Consider the following 20356-nt stretch of genomic DNA (forward strand, 5'->3'; position numbering starts at 1 on the left):
GTTCTACTTGGGCTTCCCCTTCCCTGTGCCACAGCCTGGAAACACTGTCGAGGCAAGTAGCTGGGGCAACAACCACAGGGGTCATTTCGTTTCCTCTCAGGGATCACTGGCCTTCACTGACTGGTAGCCAGTGTCCTGAGAACATTTCGCCAAAATGAAAACATCGCCTGCACCTGTTGTTTCATAAATTTTGTCTAATTTTTTCCTTGTTTGAGGTGAAAGGATAACTATGGTACTTGTTATCCATGTTAGATGAAAGTGGAAGTCTTGATATGTCAGCTGAAACTTGAATCACAAGCCAGGAAGCTCTCCCTGCCACCCACTCATCCTTTTATGGTCCACATCCTACTCGTGATATCTCGTAGATACATCCTTTGAAAGGACTCTCAAATATACCCCCATTCACCCTTTTTGATCCTGAAAAAAAATCTCTGAAAAGATCTGCCTGGCTCTAGCCTTCAATCAGCCCACAAGTTTCTATCAGATCTAGATTTTCTTTTATTTTTACTGCTGTTTTCTCAGAACCTAGAATCTGATGTACACGGACCCTCAGCAAAGTTGCTAATTAATTGCTCAGACACAATTTACTAATATTTCCTTGGCTTGAAAAGCCTCTTAATTGCTCCCTTCTAACCACAGGTCAAGTCCAAGCTGAGGCTGTTGATCAGTGCTGTATGTAATCTGAACCCCACCAGTCCACTCTATTGCTAATGTGGGGCTTGAACTCGTGACCCTGAGATCAAGAGTGCGATGCTCCACGGACTGAGCCAGCCAGGTGCCCCTCTAAGTGGTTTGTCTCTAACATGTGTCTTACAGCTGCTACTGGTGAGAAGCCTTTTCTGACATGTTCCTTCCTAAAGGATCTTTTCCATTCTTCCTGAAATTTTATCCATCCTTAAAAGCCTTTCTCCTAGGTATGCAAAACTCACCTTTCTTTGAATTTCTAGCACATGTATCGTCTGTGCTTGTTTGAGCCCTTTCATTGTTCCTATTTGGGTGTGGTTTTTGGTTTTGTGTTTTACATTTTGTCTTTCCAAAATGGACCCAAATCTCGAAGTAGAAACCATCTTTTACAATTCCTTTACATGTCTTAAGACACAGTAGGTACCTCAACAGAGTTAAAAATGAAGGCAGAGGTCATTGTGCTCAATGGATACATTCTGATGGAATCATTTATTTACAGTAAATCGGTGTCTCATTCATCACTGTTATTTTTGTTGCCCATGTTGTGAAATGTTACTGTTGGTGAAGATCACTTCACAAAAGGTCTTTCATGTTTTTAAAATTTTTTTAAAGTAAACTCTGTTCCCAATGTGGGGCTTGAACTTGTAAACACCAAGATCAAAGGTCACTTGCTCCACCGACTGCGCCAGCCAGGTGCCCCAAGGGTGTTCAGATTTTATTTAAAAAAAAATTTTTTTTTAAATATTTATTTTTGAGAGAGAGAGAGAGAGAGAGAGAGAGAGAGAGCGCGCACACACACACAAGCAGGGGAGGGGCAGAGAGCGAGGGAGACACAGAATCTGAAGCAGGCTCCAGGCTCCGAGCTGTCAGCACAGAGCCTGACGCGGGGCTCGAACTCAAACCGTGAGCTCATGACCTGGGCCGAATCGGATGCTTAACCAACTAAGCCACTCAGGTGCCCCCAGATTTTAAGTGAACTCTTTCCTTGAACAATATTACTGGGTTAAGGCTCTAGAGTATATTTCATCTTATTGTTTGCCGAGTATTTACTTATCAAGTTAAGTACTGTGCCCCAGTCTCTACAAAATAATTAACTTAATATTAGGGATGTTGTATCCAATAATATTTAAACAGAAACCAAGGAAGCCCTGACATCACACAGCCAGTGAATATAACTGGTATTATTTATGGAAACATATTGTAAAATTCTTCTAAATCTTAAAAAAAAAATTGTTATATAAAATGGGAAAATCTAAAGTGAATATCAAGATTTCATTTTCAGTTCATAAAAAATATAGTGAAATTCCTTGCCACAAACACACCAGAGTTAACCAGAGTGAGAAAATGTAAAAAACAAAACAAAACAAAACAAAAATCCAACCCATCAGTTTCTGCCTTGGAAAAGGCATGATGGCTATTTTTTTTTTTTTAAAAAGTGTTCTGGTGATAGGAATTCCTATAAAAAGAGTAAATTTTTCTTGTCATAATGACATTTTGAAAACCTACATAGCTTTACCCCCTGTCGACTAAATGTAGGACACAAGGAATACACTCCCCATGCAGAACACGTTTGTGCTAGAAAACAGGTAATTCACATTCTGGTAAAGAGGAGAAGACAAGTGCTTTATTGGGAGAACCGTTCAAGTAAAACTTCAGTGTGCACCAGCGAGAGTGAATGGAGATTTGCATCAATTTTTCTGAATGAACACTAGGTTAAAAAGGGGCTACACAGTTTTGTTTTTTGTTTTTTTCCAAACACCATCCTTTGCTAAGGCAAAAATACACTTCATTTTAGAACAGAACTGTTACAGAAGAAAGCTACGTCACAGTACAGTACAGAACGTAAAGTCCACCCCAGTCGGGAAGCCACCACGGGACGGCACGTCTCGTCTCCCACACGTGGAGCGCTCTACTGCAGAATTACAGTATTTACCACACCTTTATTCTCTCCTAAAGCGATGAAGCTTGGATACGCTTTCTGTTTCTCCGGAGTGCGCAGATGGGGCCCATATGTCGATATTACAGTAATTACAACATTAAATAACATTGCACAGTCAACCTCCAAGGCTAATTCAGTATAAAATAACAAGTATTAAAATGTACCTTTACTAGTGGTTTTACATCGCATGTATCACTGATCATGAAAGAAAACTGGGCAAACGCCCAATTACAAAGCTGCACGTTATAGGCATAACGATGTGGAATAAATACAAGAAATCTGGCAAAATATGAAAAACAAACAGGTTACGCGGGAACAAACTGAACAGCCACATAAGCGTAAATCAATAACACACTGTTATAAATAGCATGATTTGCTCAAAAGTCTCTTAAGTACTTACAGATACTACTGGGTCGGGGGTGGATGGAGAGGAAAGGAGAAGAGGCAAATGTTCCCAATGCCAGTTATTTCCTGAGGTGGCATTATTTCTTAACTGATGCATCGATCAACACTGTGAAGAGGAGTTTGTGCTATGAGACAGTCCCGATGTTCTTAGATTTCTGCCATCACGTTAAGGTATTCAGCGACAGTTTACGTTACAAGAGCCAGATGAAGTACCGATTCTTTTTAATTCTGCTGCTACATTTAGCAGTGGGCCAGAAAACACTTTAAAGTTTAAAAGGAATTGGATATAGGTTTAACTTTTTCCCCAGTATTTCTTAGCTAGCTCAAGGCAAAGCTATTATTATTTTCGTGTAATTTATCTGAAAAACTCTAAGTGCCAACACTGTAAACATTTTGTATTTTCTCAACTAAACCTTGTCTGAGAACAAGGGTAAGAGCAAAGATAAGCAGGAATAATTCTGTGTATAGTAAAGCTGATCTATCTATCAGCTTGTGGTTTACATTTAAATATGATTGAAAAATATTTTTTAAAAGTCCATGCTACAATTTTAAAGACTATTTCTGTGCACTTTTAATTCTGGACACAATTTTCAAAATTGCATGATGGAGGTAAGAATTTAAAAAACCCACCAGAATGTAAATAACAGGGAAGAACACTTCCAACCGAAAGCGTCGAACATACATTTATGTGCAGAAATCTAGACAACTATACAAGTTTGTAAGCAATCATCTGTTTTATTATACAACTCTATGAACAGAAAATGAACAGAAATACACAATATACTTACCTGTACATGTGAACCTACTTTTTTTAGCTACAGATATTATACTTCATACTGACTTTAATTGTACAGTTCATGACTATGTATAACCTTATTGCATTAAGGGCAAATTCTACATGGGGAGATTCACAGGCCAATCACGTTGGGCATTACCAATACATTCAAAAACTGTACCTCATATGTGAACGTTATCTTCCCTGATCCTGTAAATTTGAGTTTCTTTACAGCTTAAGCTCGTTTGCTATTTTAGATGCAATGTTCTTGAAGGCAATCGATGTCCCAGATATCCGCTTGAAGCGGACCCCGTTGAGGGACAGGCGTGGCAACTTGCAGACTTCCATCTCCCACTGCACGAGGCTGTCCTGCCTCGCGTCTCCGTGGACACAGAAAAGCAAAAACCTCTCTTTTTGTTCATAATCACAGTTATTCGCATCTAACACTTTCCGGATCTCTCTCATCATGTCATTGGGGTCCATGGAACTAGTGGTCTTCATACTCCACGTGAACCGCAGAGAACGTGGCTTAGAATCTTTACCCTCTTCCTTGTCTCTTTCTTTCGGTTCCCCTGACGTGCTTCTAGAAGAAGAGGGCAAAGGGAGAGAACGGAAACAGAAATTCCATTCAGCAAAGAAGTCAAAGCACACATAAAGTCTAAGTGGTCATGATTCAGTGCCTAACGAAACCACCCAAGTTACAGACTACCTTCAGGTAGATACGAACGTTTGTGTCATCCTGACGTCGTAAAACCAGACCCCGGGACGCCATCTGCTTTGACTTTGTTTGTGGGAAACAACTTTACAGCTGAAAGTGAAGAACTTGATACTCTGTCAGTTCCTTCCATATTTCTCTAAGTTGCAAAAGCAGATTCTCCATTTTCTGCACATTTACACAGATACAAACCACTAGCATTCTGCTTATAAATACATTTTAAAAATGTAAATATCCTTTTTTCTACCTTTTTTTGGGTAGGAAAAAGACTGGGGACAAAGATGCTAGTAATGGCCACAGAGGGATTATTTATACCTAACAACACTGATAGAGAATGTTGTATTGCAATGCGGTAAAGACGTCAGGTCCCACACGACACGTAGAAGTGTAGACGTCAGGCCCTCTGAGGGTTTCAACATTTTGCTAAAGACATCCTTAAAAAGTAGTCTACAAGGCTCCACATGACCCACGCTCCACCTCCCTCCCCCCACCCGCCATCTTGTATTATCTTCTTCCCTGCTCACTCTTATCAAGACACACTGGCCTCCACACTAGTCCCTGAACATACGGGGTCTGTTCTTGCCTTAAGGCTTGTGCACAGGCTGCTCCCTCTGCCATGAATGCTTTTCCCTCAATGGCTGCATGGCTTCCTTACTGCTTTCAAATCTCTGCTCACTTTCTCCATGCAGTCTACCTTGACCACCTCAGCTCCTACCATGGCATGGCCAACCCCCAACTTTGTTCTATTTCCACCTCTGTAGCACTTACCACATTCTAATGTACTATTTAATACATTTATTACCTTCATGACTTACTGTCTGACTCTACCACTAGACTGAAATTCCAGGACAGCAAGGAGTCCTGCCTGTTTTGTTCACTGATACTGCTCGGGCCTCTGGGACTGCGCCAGGCCCATGGTGGCTGATTGACACATATTTGTTAAATCAGTCAACCTTAGTGAATTGTCCTTACTGTAGGCCTCCCATAAATAATACAGAACCAGAGAACCAATTTCAAATAATCGTAGAAAGCTAGACTAGATTATTTATGATTCAGAAGACCTATAGTTAAATTTGTGGAGCCATTTTCTAAAGATAGATGTTGCAATTCTTACTTGCTAACCTGTCTCACTTATATGTGATTTCAAGAAGAAAGGACATACTTTGAGAGGGATTTATAACCTACTATATACATATTTTGTATTTATACATACTTTATATCAACATTATCCTCTAATATATATTCATGTGCACATCTGTATATGTGAATTCTTATGTGTACATTTGCATGTGTGCTTTCCTCCTCATTCCTGGTACCTGAGCCCACCGCTCTGCAAACTATACAAGCTTGAGAAAATAAGGAGAGGAGTAAGTAGAGAAAATGAATTTCTAAAGATTGTTAGGTAAATACGGACAGTATTTCAGCGTCTTCTCTACCATGTTCTTTGTGCTCACTGAGTCTAAGCCACTGCATCGTAAGCCTCCCTGGGCGTGCGGATCTCGTGAGGACCGTATGCATGAGTCCGGTTATGGAATCAGCATGCTAGGGCTGGAAGGGACCCAAGAGAACACGTGATTGAACACTCATTTTAAAAACAGAACTGATGGCTAGGAAACGTACATTACTTTTCTAAGGTCACAGAGCTAATGAGCTGAAATGCACAGACCAGCAACCAAGTTTTCCTTCCGTTCCACCAGGGAAACCTGATGACCTTGGGACGACAGGTACACACAAGATGTTTCTCTACGTGTATCTCACAGGCATCGCCACTAGTGACATTAACTGTAGAAAGATCCAGAAAATGCTAATTCTAATTAGAATTGCTAACATTTATTGGGCACTTACTAGGTGCCAGGAACTGTGCCAAGCGCCTAACATGCCTTATTTACTCATTTAGCCTCTCTAACAACCCTAGAAGGCAGCTGGGATGAGGAAGTGGGGGCAGGAGAGTTAGAGTGACCTCCTAAAGTCACATGGCTAGGTAAGGGGGAAGACACAGCTCAGACCCACGGGGTCTGGCCCGGAGCCTGCGCTGTTCATGGTCGCGCCCGGCCACAGCTCTGCAGTGACAGGACCTCATGCTGTTCCTTCCATGTAAAATGGCCACTATGAGAATTAAATGGCCAGCTAGGACCCTGTAGATAGTAGGGATTCAAGAAGTTTGTTGAAAAGCAAAAAACAACCCTGCCGCCCAAACCCAACAACCAAAGGGACATGTAGTCACATCGCGAGGATAAAATGCATGCAGACCATCAGCGGCCACCTGTGACTCTCCCTACACTATCAGGTGTCTCTGGGCAGGGGAATTTAGTGGAAAGGCAGGAAAAGACACAAGAGGCTCAAAAGTGATGACGGAGTGAGGGACGAGCTGAAAACAAATGTCCTTCATGTCTCTTTCACAGGCAGAAGAAAAGTCCAGGATATCTGTCCTGCCTCCCTCTGGCTGCCTACCGGGGTGACTCGGGCACCTAACTCAATAAAGAAACATTCCCACTATTGTGACTAAGCAAATAGAGCACAGGTGGCAAAAAAAAGATTGTGTAGGAATGCCTGATAAAGTTTTTCCAAAGCTCGTTGTGTTTTATATTTCTATTAATTTTAAGAAGTAGAAGTTAAATTGGGGCTTGTGCTCAGCTGGGCCAAAAATAGCTCCTGAATGAAGCTGGGGCATCTGTCATACTGAGGAACTGCCTGTCGAGGTTCTGCGACGCATATGGGATCCTTTAATGCTGGGATACGCTCAAAATGACTTCATGCCTTCTTTTCTTCAACTTCCCGTTTGAAAACATGGACACAGGTACAAACACGTCACTAAGGTGCTCCCCAAACCAGCAGCATCGGTACCTCCCGCCCAATTCCCCCCACCCCCCGGAATTCGGATGGGGCTCACGTTTGAAACCCGGTGTCAGCAGGATCACACAGCCAGCGCTGAACGTCAAAAGCCACCAGGGAGGCTGGGTGACAGTCCTAAAATGTGGCCTACCACTGAATGCTCAACCTAACATGTCCTTCTCACGCTAAACCTTCCTACACATCTGGTTACCCCAGTGTTCTGTATTATCTAATTTTAGTTACATCCTTTTGGTGAGAAAAAAAATCGATCCATATCCCTCTAAGAATTCTCTCCTGCTAGGGTGTATTTTGTAGGACAGGAAGGCTACTTCTCTACAAGGCATACCAGTCAAAGTAATGTTTAGAGAACACACACTCGAATTAACTTAAACCGCATTAAACGCCAGGCGACATCAGGAAGACCCGTCCCGATAGAACAATTGAAAACACACATACTATCTGGCTATTGGCTCTATTCAGCTTTATGAGGTGCTGTGGGTATTTCGAGGGCGCGGCTTCACACACGGGGGCCTAGCAGCGAAGTATAATAGTGGCTCCTCACCTTGAGGTGTCTGTTCTGCCACTGGCTTCGCCTTCACTTGGATCCCTCAAAACAAAGTGAAGGTGGAGATTTAATGATAAGAGTGAAAAATAGATCAAGAAAACCTGCATCTAACATGATTTTAAAGTTAACTCGTTAAGCAAACTTCCAGCGCAACACTTCTCGGTTACTAGGCAGTCGGACACCGCTTTGCACGCTTTCACGGCACCAGCTTAACGGTCATCTTATTGAGCGTCTACTGGGTATTGTCAGAGAGGAGATGCCAGCTTGACAGTTTAGGACTGCTTTTGTTTTCGTTTTCTTTAAGCAGGATCTTCCAATTCCCAGTCACAATTTTAAAGTCAGAATTTATCGTTTGGTTGCGTTCCGTTCAATCTACAGTTAAAACCATTTAATAATTTTCAACAGCAAGATCCAACTTCGCATTGGTTATTAAACGTAATTCTAGTAGTCGCTCAATTTAGAAAATACATAAATTAGCCTTGTAGTTAAAGCTCAACATACAGAAGTGTTTCTAAAAACAAGTACTGATATTTGCATAAGCAATTAACTTCAGATGTCACACTCATGATTCATGCACATGATGAAATGTTACAGCAAACCAACAGCCTATCCAAGCAGGTGAGTCTAAAACATGATATCAGTCTTAAACAGAAACATTGATCTTACCTGGACATCCACCTGTGAAATAAAACCAGGAAAACTCCACTAACTGTCCTTTTGTTGAACATCATGAATGGTTTTTAAGTCTACCAAAATTTTAACTACTCTGTCATTGTCAAATGCAATTAAGAATAGACACAGGAGCATCGAGCTACACACCAGTTTAAATGTGCGGAGCTGACTTGGGATAGCGAAATACCACCACATGGCTGGGAAAAAAAATAACCAACTCAAACCCTTAAGTTCATGTTTTCTTAATGTTTTAACCATTCTGGAAACATTTATACTATTTATGTAAAGTGAATGCAATAGGAAGAAAATCAGGGCCACTGTCCTCATTCCCTAAATTACCAAATCATATCCATACACTAAGCTCTAAAACTCGAACTGGAGGTTAAAAATACGAATGCCTTATGCATCGCCTTTCTTGACAAACATACTGTGTAAAAACCATCTCGCTCTCTGAATCAAAAAGGACAAAGAAGACGTATTTTTGCATTCGGATTGTGGTTTCTTAAATTTCTATGTTTAATAACTGGCGTTTTCAACAGGAAGTGTAATGCTTCAATGACATCTATGTAAAATTTATCTTTATTACAGCACATGCACATAAATAAAACACTGACATGTACATTTTCAGTCACATGTTGGTGTGCTGGTATAGACTGGAGGGCAGCCCAGCAGCTGGGAAAGACAGTGATGCCACCGCTTTCATACAAAGGAATACACGTCTCACGGGGCTTCTGTTCTCTTTGTATTTTGCCTTGTAAGTCATTGTTAGCAAACACCTATTCCACTGCTGCTGAACTGTAAGCATTAGGGATGACACCCTCCTCTGACACTACTTCCCCTGCTGCAATTGTTGAAACTGTCACCGATGGGTCACGTCGTTCCCGCACCCTGCTCCTGCCTCCTGGATGCCAACAGAAACCCTGACTTCAAGGCATGTCTGCTACCTGGTGAAGGTTTCAAATCATCCAGTCGCCACGGAGGGAGGCGGCTGGGGGTACAGAAAGCCAGCTGGCTCTAACACCATAGGCAGCGTGGCAGGGCTCTCCAACATTTAAGACTTAAAAAAAGAAGCCAAATATCTTACACATGGCAAGACATACTCAACTAACGAATTTGGTTATTCCCTATTAAGAGAGAGCTATGGTTAAAAACTCTTAAGGTTTGATCTAATCTCCAGTTTACACAGCAGCTCTATAGAACCTGTGCAAAACAAATGGTTCTAAATGCTATTTAAAAGGCTTTTGAAATAGTGCGTCTACATCCTCCCTTGACTGAGGACTCTAGCGGAAAATCACCTTCCTAACTGGCAAGTTCTTTCCTAAGACCAGAAAGCCACTCTCTCGTGTGGTCGTTTCAGCCTACAGCCTCCTCACCGGCCGGGAAGAACTTACTAACTGGCTTCTTCTTTGTCATCACGGTTTTCAAGTACATGAATGATTAACTGAACTAGTCTCTATCCTTCCCTTCTTAAAGTTTAGCGACCCAGATCCCTTTCCTATTTCCCCTGCAACATCCTGTCTTTCCATCTTTTTAAGCAGTTGGTGGCACACGACGTAGTCGGTCCCGAAGTACGTGAGGTGTCGTGGGGCTAGGTTGGGCCCGGATCAGCCCTGGCCCTGAGCGTTCCCAGTTGTGCTGCTGGCCACGTGGGCTGCCCGCGTGCGGGTTCCATTTCTTCCGGCCTTAGGCACAGCGGAGTGAGGAGGGCAAAGGGAACAGAGAGAAGGGCGGGGCTTGAACCCAGGATGGACTTAGGAAGACGCGAGCGGGAAGGACTGACAATGTGGGAGCTGAGGTGAGAGTGACAAATAATAAGGCTGGAACAGCTCCGGAACATCAAGAAACTCTCCAGTTTACCTCCGAGGCTCCAACCCTCCCCAAAGTGCAACATGCTGCACGTGCAGAAGACCCACTGCCCTTGCAGCCTGCCCGCGGCTGCAGAAGCCGGCAGGTTCACTCCTGGTCCCGAGACCGATGCTTTGCCGGTCTCCTGCATCAGATCGTGGGCGGTGTCTGCACGGCCCGCTCTCAAGCTACACAGTGGGACGTGAGGGAATCCCGCACGCATGGCAGCGAACGCAAACACGTCCGCAAAGCCAAAGCTGTCCACGTGGTGACAGGTCACCTCACGGGAGAAGTGCAAATTTTTCCTCTTCTCTAACCAGACCCAGGATTAATTAAAACATGTCAAAAATCAAAAGACGTTAAAATCTGCTACCAAACTGCTGACAAAGGTCAGCAGACAAACAACCTCCTTCCTGCCCTCTCCCCCGCCCCGGCAGCCTCCCAGGTCCCTCTGCTATGTGACGTGTTCAGAAGCTGAGAAGAGCATCGTGGAACTTCAGAAATGTTCATGCTGGCTCCCCTCTGAGGCTACCTCTGAACGCCCTTAGCCCCCAGCCTTATTCTCTATTTTGGGACCCGCTTCCTGCCCGGCACTTACCAGGATTCATGACAACCTTATTTGCTCACTTTAAAAATTCGTCTTCCACACTATTTGACCAAATAAGGAAATGTTTATCGAATGTCATCTTCTGTGTCATAGTAGGCACTCGATACTCAGCAGAAGATTTAGCGGAAAACAAAGCAAACAAGCACATCCAGGTTCTCAAGGGGCTCATCTCAGAGCTGCAAGAGAGAGACGGTGAACGCCACGCCGAGCGGGGTGTTCGGGCAGGTAGTGTGGAGCGGGGTGGAGGAAGACAGAGCTGGGAGAGGGCGTGTCGGGAGGAGGAGGCTGTGATTGTAAAGAGGGGACTGAGGAAGGTCTCACCGAGGAAGGGACACTGCAGCAAAAACCCAAAGGTGGTGCGGAAGAAGCTGGCCGCGGCCTGGGGGATGAGGACTCGGGGCAGAAGGAACAGCGGGTACAAGATCCCGCCCGGGCCTGGCGTGCGCGAGGACATTCAGGTGCCCCGTGTGGCCGGTGTGGGACCAGCGAGGGGAAGGGGCAGAAGAGGGGTCAGAGCGGAAATGCACGGCCAGACCGTGTAGGGCCTCGGAGGCCACTGCGGGTTTCAAATTGTATTCTGAGCAGGGTAAAAGCAAGGGGACAGATGATGCTGAACACAGAATAGGGGGCCAAGGGCGGGAGCGAAGAGACCTGTTCGCAGGGGGGAAGACGAGCGGTGGGTTCGGTGACCGAGAAGCTATGTCCAGGAGATGCTGGGACGGCAGAGAGCCACGGCCACAGGCCAGCAGGCCCGGCGTGTGCTCTCAGAAATAACTCAAGGCTTGTGGTCCGAGAACCAGAGGGACGGTGCTGTCGGTACCCAATGTGGTGAAGAATGAGGGAGGATGCTTCTGGGAAGAGGAGAGAGAGCTGCATTTTGGACACGCTCAGTCTGGGAGACCATCACACGTCAGCGTGCAGAGGCTGGGTAGACACTGGATATGTGAGTCTGTAGTTCAGAGGAGAGAGCTGGGCTAAAGGCAGAAGTGTGGGAGTTGTTAATGTGGGACGGAATGCAGGGTCAGGGGCCTGAATGCGATCACCGCCAACAGTGAGGCCAGCCAGAGAAGAGAACGTGTCCGAAGCCTGAACGCTGGGGCGATCTGACAGAGGTCAGGGGGAAAGGCAAGGGGACCTGAAGAGAACCAGCAAACAGCCCGAGAAGGAATAGCTAGTTTGAGAGGGAGGAGGAAACCTAAAAGCGAGCGGGAAAATGTTTCAACTGCGTGCAAGGCAGCAGAACTGTGCGAGCTGCTCCTGGAGTGGGGGCTGCGTCGGTCTCGCTCACGGCCGTACCAACAGCACCCGGTACGGTGCCCAGCACGGGCAGGGCCTCACATCTCTTAAACTGATGGCTCTGTGGCAACCCTTCATCCAACCACCCAACAGACCGTCTCCAGGCCACTTTCTTGCATTCTGTCCTGACCTCCTGTCAAGGGCCCTTTTACTATGTTCTCTCTAGAATCAAAATTTTCATTGCAAAGTAAAGGGAAATATTTTACACAACGCTTCATGTACAATTAGTGATCAGGCTTTGCAACTCAAAACCATTTTCCTTCACTTTGAAATGAATCCTGGCTTAATCAGGAGAAAGTACTGGCTTTTAAAAAGGGCTTTAAATAGTGAGCCACATTCCAACAGCAGAAACCACTGCTAATCTAACTAGGACCCTGCAGGTGGACAGCCAGCATTATAGTCTGTCATGCAGAGTCTGAGCTTGTGGGTCTTTCTCTCTCAAGGTGTCAGGCTGCATGGTCAGTGCCCAAATGGTACATCACTGTTGATACGGTTAGAAATTGATGTTGTGTTTGAGTATTTAAAGTTTTAAATTCAGGGACGCCTGGGTGGCTCAGTCAGTTGATCGTCCGACTTCAACTCAGGTCATGATCTCGCGGTTCGTGAGTTCAAGCCCTGCATCAGGCTCTGTAGTGACAGCTCGGAGCCTGTAGCCTGCCTCGGATTCTGTGTCTCCCTCTCTCTCTGCCCCTCCCCTGCTCATGCTCTGTCTCTCTCTCTCTCTCTCAAAAATGAATAACATAAAAAAAAAATTAAGTTTTAAATTCAGCTGTGATCTTGGGCAAACTGGTCCATGAGAAGACAAGAGACTAAAGCTGTTCTTCTCTTTTCTACTCACACTCTTTGAAATCCTAAAACACTAATAACCTGGACAATTAAGTATTTAATCAATATCTTTTAAAGCAAGCATAATAACTCCTCCCGTTTTAAAGCAAGCGTAACAACTCTCCCTGCTCAAATGTCTATACGGTACAGAGCTTTACCCTTCCCCCTCATCACTGCCTGTGCCGTCCCCGGGCCACCCCAGGCCGCTGCTGTATTGCTTGCCATCACAGCTAGCTGCTTACAGGCCTGCCCCTTTCAGGACTGCGCACAGACGCGGTCTTGTTCACCTTTGCGTCTTGCTCCTAGCACAGGGCTTTGTACATACAGGATTCTAGCAGGCTTTTAGGAAGACCTAATAATAGATCAAATGGACAGCCACCGCACTGTGTTCAGCAACCTCCACAATCAATACGTGCTGTGCGATCATGCTTACGCTTTAGAAGAGAGCACGATTCCGCTATCTGATCAGAAGTTTGCTATGCTTGTGTTCATTGTGTGTCTGCTGTATTTTCATGGTAGGCTTTGGGATGTAAAATTATTTAAGTCATCTATGTGACTCCAGGACACAGGCTTTTCACAGGGAAGGAAAAAAAAGTGAACTAGATATTATTACTGAGTGATTTAGAAGTGTTCCCAAGACATACTATTTGAAGGATAAATGGAAACTCTGATTTCCTCTTTTTAAATCCAGGGTTTTGAGTTGGGGATAATCTTTTGGTTAAAACACACACATTTTTTTTTTTAATGTCAAATTCTTGCTCTTTCCAATCTGTTTTATACAATTTAAAAATTCTTATCTTGCCCATTTTTTTCTCTGTCTCTTAGGGGAAAAATACTTTACATCTGCTTTGATTTTCTTCTTCAAACTTCTGTAAAAGAGGGGCTCTGGTGAAATACCAGGAAACCACTCTGGAAAATCACCGCAAAGATTAAAGAAAACAAAACAAAACAAAAGCAAGTCTCCTTTCTAATTCCGAGAGGAAGCCAAACACCACAGCACCTCGGTACTGACCTGCGCACGAATTTGGATGTTATTTTGCTTATTATACCCGTTGACGTTCCCCTCCTGGCGTGTGCGAAGGCGCCCGTCTCGTGGGAAGGGGAAGCGGGTGGCCCGTTGTGTGCGGCGCTGCGGCGCTCCCGGAGCTGTTCGCCGTGGAAAGTACTGCGGCTGGAGCTCCCCCGGGGGAAGCGGGTTCGGTCTGGGGTGCTGGCACTAATACTGTGAGCAGATGGGGAAGCAGCAGGCGCTCGCTGGGTCGCCCTGTGGGGACAAATGAAGATCTATTATTCACAACAATGGCAGAGAGAGCTCTCCTGCTAGAAACTACCCGAACCTTGCCATGGCTACTTCCGTTAGGCCCCGTTTTCTCTGCTCATGTTAGACATCCACGCGTTAGCTGCACTTAGGGTATCACTGCACGGACAGGGATAACATTTCAGTTTGCAACTAAACGCCTTTTATAAAAATACAGTTATTAAGGATTGAGAAGCTACTGAAACAAGGATACAAATACCCTTCAGTATCAGGAATGGCAGACTGGGGCTGCTGCATGTATATTTTTTTACTATTCTCTTAATTTCAACCGTTCAGCAACGTGGAACATGGATTTTACTATTTATCAGAAAGCATCTGAATGGAGTCATTTTCTATTTACAAGCTAGGCCTCAGGGACAGCACGATGCTACAGGACATCACCAATACGAATAACGAACCAAACTAAAGATGTTCCTGAATTGGAGAAATCCCAGCATAGACAAATACTAGAAAAACAGGCATATCATTTTGTACCTAAAAGGGCTCTTTGAGATCATCTGTTTCCCTGACAGAGAAACAAAAAGTCTGGTTTTACTTCAAAAAGGTACCGGGCAGCAGCCAGGGTTAGCCAGAAGTCTCCATTCTCAGTCTCAAGTATTTTTGTTGTTAGATCATAAAAAATTCAATTTACCTGAATGACAAATCAGGCAGCAATACTTCAGGGATGGATTTAAAACAAGATCCTTACAGAAAATTCCTCTAGGAAATGATTTAAGTCATAAGCAACATTTTTGAAAACAGGTAGGAATGTGGTATGTTTATGTTACGATTCAACTTTTCCCTTTGCTACAGATACCGAATCTTCTCAGAAAGTTCTTAATGCGATGGTGCCTATCATGTATTTTTGTTTTAATATTTACTTATTTATTTTTGAGACACACACACACACACACAGACACAGAGAGAGGGAGAGAGAATCCCAAGCAGGCTCCACGCTGTCAGTGCAGAGCCCGACACAGGGCTCGAACTCACGAACCATGAGAGTATGATGACCAAAATCCAGAGTCGGATGCTTAACCGACTGAGCCACCCAGGCGCCCCTGGTGCTATGTTTTGAAATGAGGTGCACCCAGCGCGTTACCCGGGCCGGTAAGCTTCAGAGCCGTCTTTGATGGTTGGCAGTGTAACTTTAACAGGGTGGCCAGAAGTGGACATAGACTTCTGGTGGCGTGGTCGAGCCGAGGGGACAGCAGAAGCCACAGCCGAGCCTGCAGAAGATATGCTACTTGCGGACATCTCCGTAAGGCTTTCGACAGAAAACAGTGGAGAAGACCATGGAAATGTAAAAAAGAAGAGAAACTGCAGTTTACTAAAATTTAAGAAACAGACCTTTAAAAATCTAAATCGACTGTACCTTTCATGACTGAGACACTTAAAAGAATTTACATTAGTGGCGTCATTCGTGAATAACAAAACCGTATTCTTGCCAAAAAGGTACAGAATGAATTTACCACCACCTTCCACTGAAAAGATCTCACACACGCTTGCTCTACAAATGCGAATCTGAGAAGGCATGAAGTTCCTTTTATGATCAGAGACCTTTTCCACTTCCCAACACTTAAGAGTTTGATGTAACATGCTGCTGTGGTTTATTGTCCCTCATCCAATAGGAATTCGTAATTACAGCAAAAATACAGTCTCCAGAAACATCATCAAAATGTTTTCAGCTCATATTATTAATCAATAGGTTAACTGTCATAGGTCAAAGGAGCTACAGATTAGGACTTGGTATAGGAAAAGTAATACGTCAGAAATCAATCCTCAGCTCCTTTTCTAGCCTGAAGGATCTTCTATCTGAGGATAATACATTTACTTTGCATGCCTTATAATAACACTTTACATGTCCGTTAATGCAGAGGAGACCAGTGGTAAGCATGCCCTGTCCAGTCCACTGAAATGACGAGGAATGGGGCTAAGAACGGAATTTTATTTGAACAGGCTCCCTGCACTTTGGTACTATATTGGCGAATAGTCCTTACAACTCACGATGAAAAGAAGCTAAATTTCTTAAATAATAAAAATAATATGATTTATCATTCTTGAAAATAAAACATGTTGAGAATTCTATGGTTCTCAATCATCAGTTAAGATGGCCACATTTTAGAGGAAGAAAAAGCAGACCTTCATTATTTGGATACAACAATGGCCTGATGGGAGGGGGAAGGGTAAGAAACAAAGGTTAAAAAAAAATGAAGTCAAAGATAAAAAGGAAGCAGCACGTAGATAAGAGAACGAGACTGAAATTAAGATCAGATTAGGATGATTAGTATGATGTGCTTTGTTACAGGGGAACACTTACTACCAGATTTTATCTAGCAAAGCTCGGGGTAAGAGCATTTATCTCCTCTTTCCCCAAAGTAGGTTCCCATCCTTCCATTCTGGTACAGGAGGGGAGATGCCTTCGTTAGAGCGCTTGCTTGCAACCATTCTCTCTAGTGCTCCCTTTTCCTCTTGACCCGTTCGGCTCCTCTTTGCGCAAGAGCAGTCCTGCACGAGGATGACAAAGACAGCACCATGTGGCGCTGTGATAGGTACCTGCTGTCTTTTCCGTTCTGCAATGCCACGTATCGATCTGCACTCCTTTCACACACATACGTGTTCCTTCTTGCCATGCTACCTCCAGGATAGACATTGCTCTTTAAGAAGGAAAAAAAAAAAGCCATCTTAAAATTGTAGCTGTAGCTGTGGAAAGTCAAAGAAATGAATTTAAGGTGCAAAGGACTTTGAAGAAAAAAAATCCATGGCAGCATTTTCATTTATCAGAACCTTACATTAATAAGCTCGATCTCACCCACTCCTCCCTCCCTCCCCCCACACCCCCCTCACCCCCTCTCTCTCAGATTGTAGGAGTGAAAGGCAAAGCCTAACAAGCTCGTATGATTTTAGCTCGTCCTCTACAGCAGCAGTGAGCAGGTGTTTGGAAGCAACAAGGAAGCTGGATTTTTATTCTTCCCTTTAAGCTGGTGGTCCGGAGAAGGGTGGGGGCAGGGGTACAGGCAGTGCTATGGAACCAGGGGCAAGAGACGACTCCACGAGAAACATCACCACAAACCGGAAACCTGTGGTGGTGACAATGGCGGCCCCCTGGAAACCTGCAGGCTGCCATTCTTCACCTGCTCAGGGGACCCCCCCACCCCACCCCAGTCAATGGTAATGTTAAGGGGACTAAATCTCCAGGGTCAGAGACATGCCCTGCTGCGGCCACCAACAGTGTGCGTGTGCAGAGCCTCAGGACATTCCCTCATTGCAGGTCTTAGCCAGGAGGCAAGCCGAGTCTGAGAAGTTCTGGAGAAATGAGAGGGAATAGGCAAAAAGGGACAGAATCTCCTTGTCATGCACACAAGCACTGATCTATAACCCCTGCTGTCGTGCCTGCCCAAATCCCAACTAGTTACTAGTACTAAACTGTACAGGAATGACTTCCAAAAGGGGTACATAATCTTCTGTTGAATCCTTATTCCAACAGAAAAAAATACCCTATTTCTGGCTAATCGAACTTTCACTCTTCTCTAAAATACATAACCAACTTAAAATGTGTTTAATCATAACGGCAAGAAAGCTAATAGATATATGCTTCAACTAAGTTTGGAGGAACAAAAAAGCCTCATATAAACAAAACTGTTAAAGTGCAGATTTCAAACTCTTCAAAAGTGCAGGCTCCTGGGTGGAAGGAATTTTGTCACCATTTACACAAAAAACAAAAACTAAAAGCTATAAAAGTACGGCAGCAAAACAGACTACGATTATGAAGAATATGTTTTTAGGTAAGACACTGTCCACATTAAGTGAAGGCAGACAACTCAGGTTTCACCATGGAGAGATGCATTATGAAACTAGCTTGCATTACAGTTCTTAAAAAAAACCTTTACTTTTGATGATTTCATCATTTGGGCTGTATTGTCACAGGAGCAACCTAATTGTGCACAAATTCCTGGCCAATTGTCTCTGGCCATTTTCAGTAACACTATTTTGTTTCTCCAAGTGTGATGGGTGAACAGTGTCTCCTTCAAAACTGTGCCTTCTGGATTCGGGATCTTCCCACGCCACCTCCCTTCTCTTTGCCCCTGGATGCCAGTGACACTGGGGGTAGCAGCGCCCCCCCCCCCCCCCCCCACCGCCGCCAGGCAAACAGCCGAGGATCATGCACAAGTTATAGAAACACAGGTTCACTGACTCCATGTGATACAGGTTCATCTGTAAAACTAACTTTTAGAACTGACTTTCCCAGTTCACATAACAAAGCTCTGATGGCTGATGAACAAGTAAGGCTCTTTTTGTTTAGGATTTGGGACCTAGAGAGAAACTACCCTTGCAGACCCCTTAACTCTCAGCTTGGCAACTTCCCTAAAGGGGATATACAAATTTTTCTGCATTTCCTAAGAAACCAACCCCTGTAGACAACCCCCTGGGCTTATTTTATACTAGACCGCATGTTATATAATCACACTGTAATTTTTATGTAAAACATTTTATTTTATAATCATTATCTTAACCTTTCCGAGTCTCCCTGAAAGTAGTTTCTCCTTTCCCTTGTTCTTTTAAAGATGGTGATTAATAGCATTTTTTACAAGACACAAAATTTTCTATTTTGTATTACTTAGCATATGTGACGAATATCATTGAAAAACACATTTTCAAGTTTTATTGTCTTTTGATTAAAAAACAGCATAACTGGGGCGCCTGGGTGGCTCAGTCGGTTAAGCGTCCGACTTCGGCTCAGGTTATGATCTCACTGTCCGTGAGTTCGAGCCCCGCGTCAGGCTCTGTGCTGACTGCTCAGAGCCTGGAGCCGGTTTCAGATTCTGTGTCTCCCTCTCTCTCTGACCCTCCCCCGTTCATGCTCTGTCTCTCCCTGTCTCAAAAATAAATAAAAAGTTAAAAAAAAGAACAAACAGCGTAACATATTTGCATCTTCAAAACTCAACATCTGGCTTCCACATTTCTAGACTAGCCAAGAGCTTACCATTAACTGCTACGCGCAAAATTTTTGGATGGGAGTTTCTGGAAGGGAAGAATATTGTTTGTTTTTCCTGCCTATTACTGCAGAAAGAGTCCTAAGGTCTTTCACAAAGAGAAACACTCCCATCGTTTAGAGTCTGTGATGTTGTGGGTGACGAAAAATAAAAGAGATGATACAGATAACCAACAAATTTCACCAACCATTACATCTATTTAACTCTTTACCTCAGACCTGCCCCCACTGCTCTCTATAGCCTGTCAGTATCACCCTTAAGTCATACAGTAGACCAATGTTAAGTAATGCAGACTGACAAGTAAGAAATTTTACTACTGGTTTAAAAGGTTTCTAATTCATAAACATTAAAAGTGCTGTTGGGGTGCGTGGGTGGCTCAGTAGGTTAAGCGTCCAACCCTTGGTTTTGGCTCAGGTCACGGCCTCACAGTTCGTGAGATCGAGCCCTGCATCAGACTGCACTGACAGTGTGGAGCCTGCTTGGGAGTCTCTGTCTCTCTCTCTCTCAAGGAAAAAAAAAAAAACAAAAACTTAAAAAAGTACTGCTAAACTACATGACTTACTAAATTATCTATTCATTTCATGATTTATTTTTCCATCAGAAAGCAAAAAGCCATCGGAAGGGAGGTGGGAGGGGGGACAGGGAAAACAGGGGGTGGGGATTAAGGGCACTTGTGATCAGCACCAGGTGTTGTATGGCAATATGGAATCACTGTATTGTTCACCTGAAGTTAATATTACACTGCACGTTAACTAACTGGAATTTAAATAAAAACTTAGGAAAAAAGAAAGTGAAAAGCCATGTCATGCCATTTGAGTGCATTAAATATTTTCTGTTATATTCCATTTTTTGTTTAAAAGTTTAAACATTTTTTATTTTTGAGAGACAGAGACAGAGAAAGCGCG

General features: G+C 43.9%; 1 protein-coding gene across 2 annotated transcripts in view; it reads right to left on the bottom strand.

Annotated features, from left to right (window-relative positions):
• Positions 1–2286: 2286 nt before the first annotated feature.
• Positions 2287–20356, bottom strand: part of MARK1 (microtubule affinity regulating kinase 1) — a 117560-nt gene continuing 99490 nt past the window's right edge. The window contains exons 14-18 of one of the 2 annotated variants that reach the window (XM_027074999.2): positions 17014–17114; positions 15560–15724; positions 14173–14424; positions 7913–7957; positions 2287–4386 (exon numbers count right to left, since the gene is read on the bottom strand). In XM_027074999.2, coding sequence (XP_026930800.1) covers positions 4032–4386; positions 7913–7957; positions 14173–14424; positions 15560–15724; positions 17014–17114 — 918 coding nt within the window. In that variant the 3' untranslated portion in view covers positions 2287–4031. The remainder of the gene's footprint in view (positions 4387–7912; positions 7958–14172; positions 14425–15559; positions 15725–17013; positions 17115–20356) is intronic. The other variant, XM_027075000.2, reaches the window with a different exon arrangement.

This window comes from Acinonyx jubatus, chromosome E4 (assembly GCF_027475565.1).
Source record: "Acinonyx jubatus isolate Ajub_Pintada_27869175 chromosome E4, VMU_Ajub_asm_v1.0, whole genome shotgun sequence".
Lineage (NCBI taxonomy): Eukaryota > Metazoa > Chordata > Mammalia > Carnivora > Felidae > Acinonyx > Acinonyx jubatus.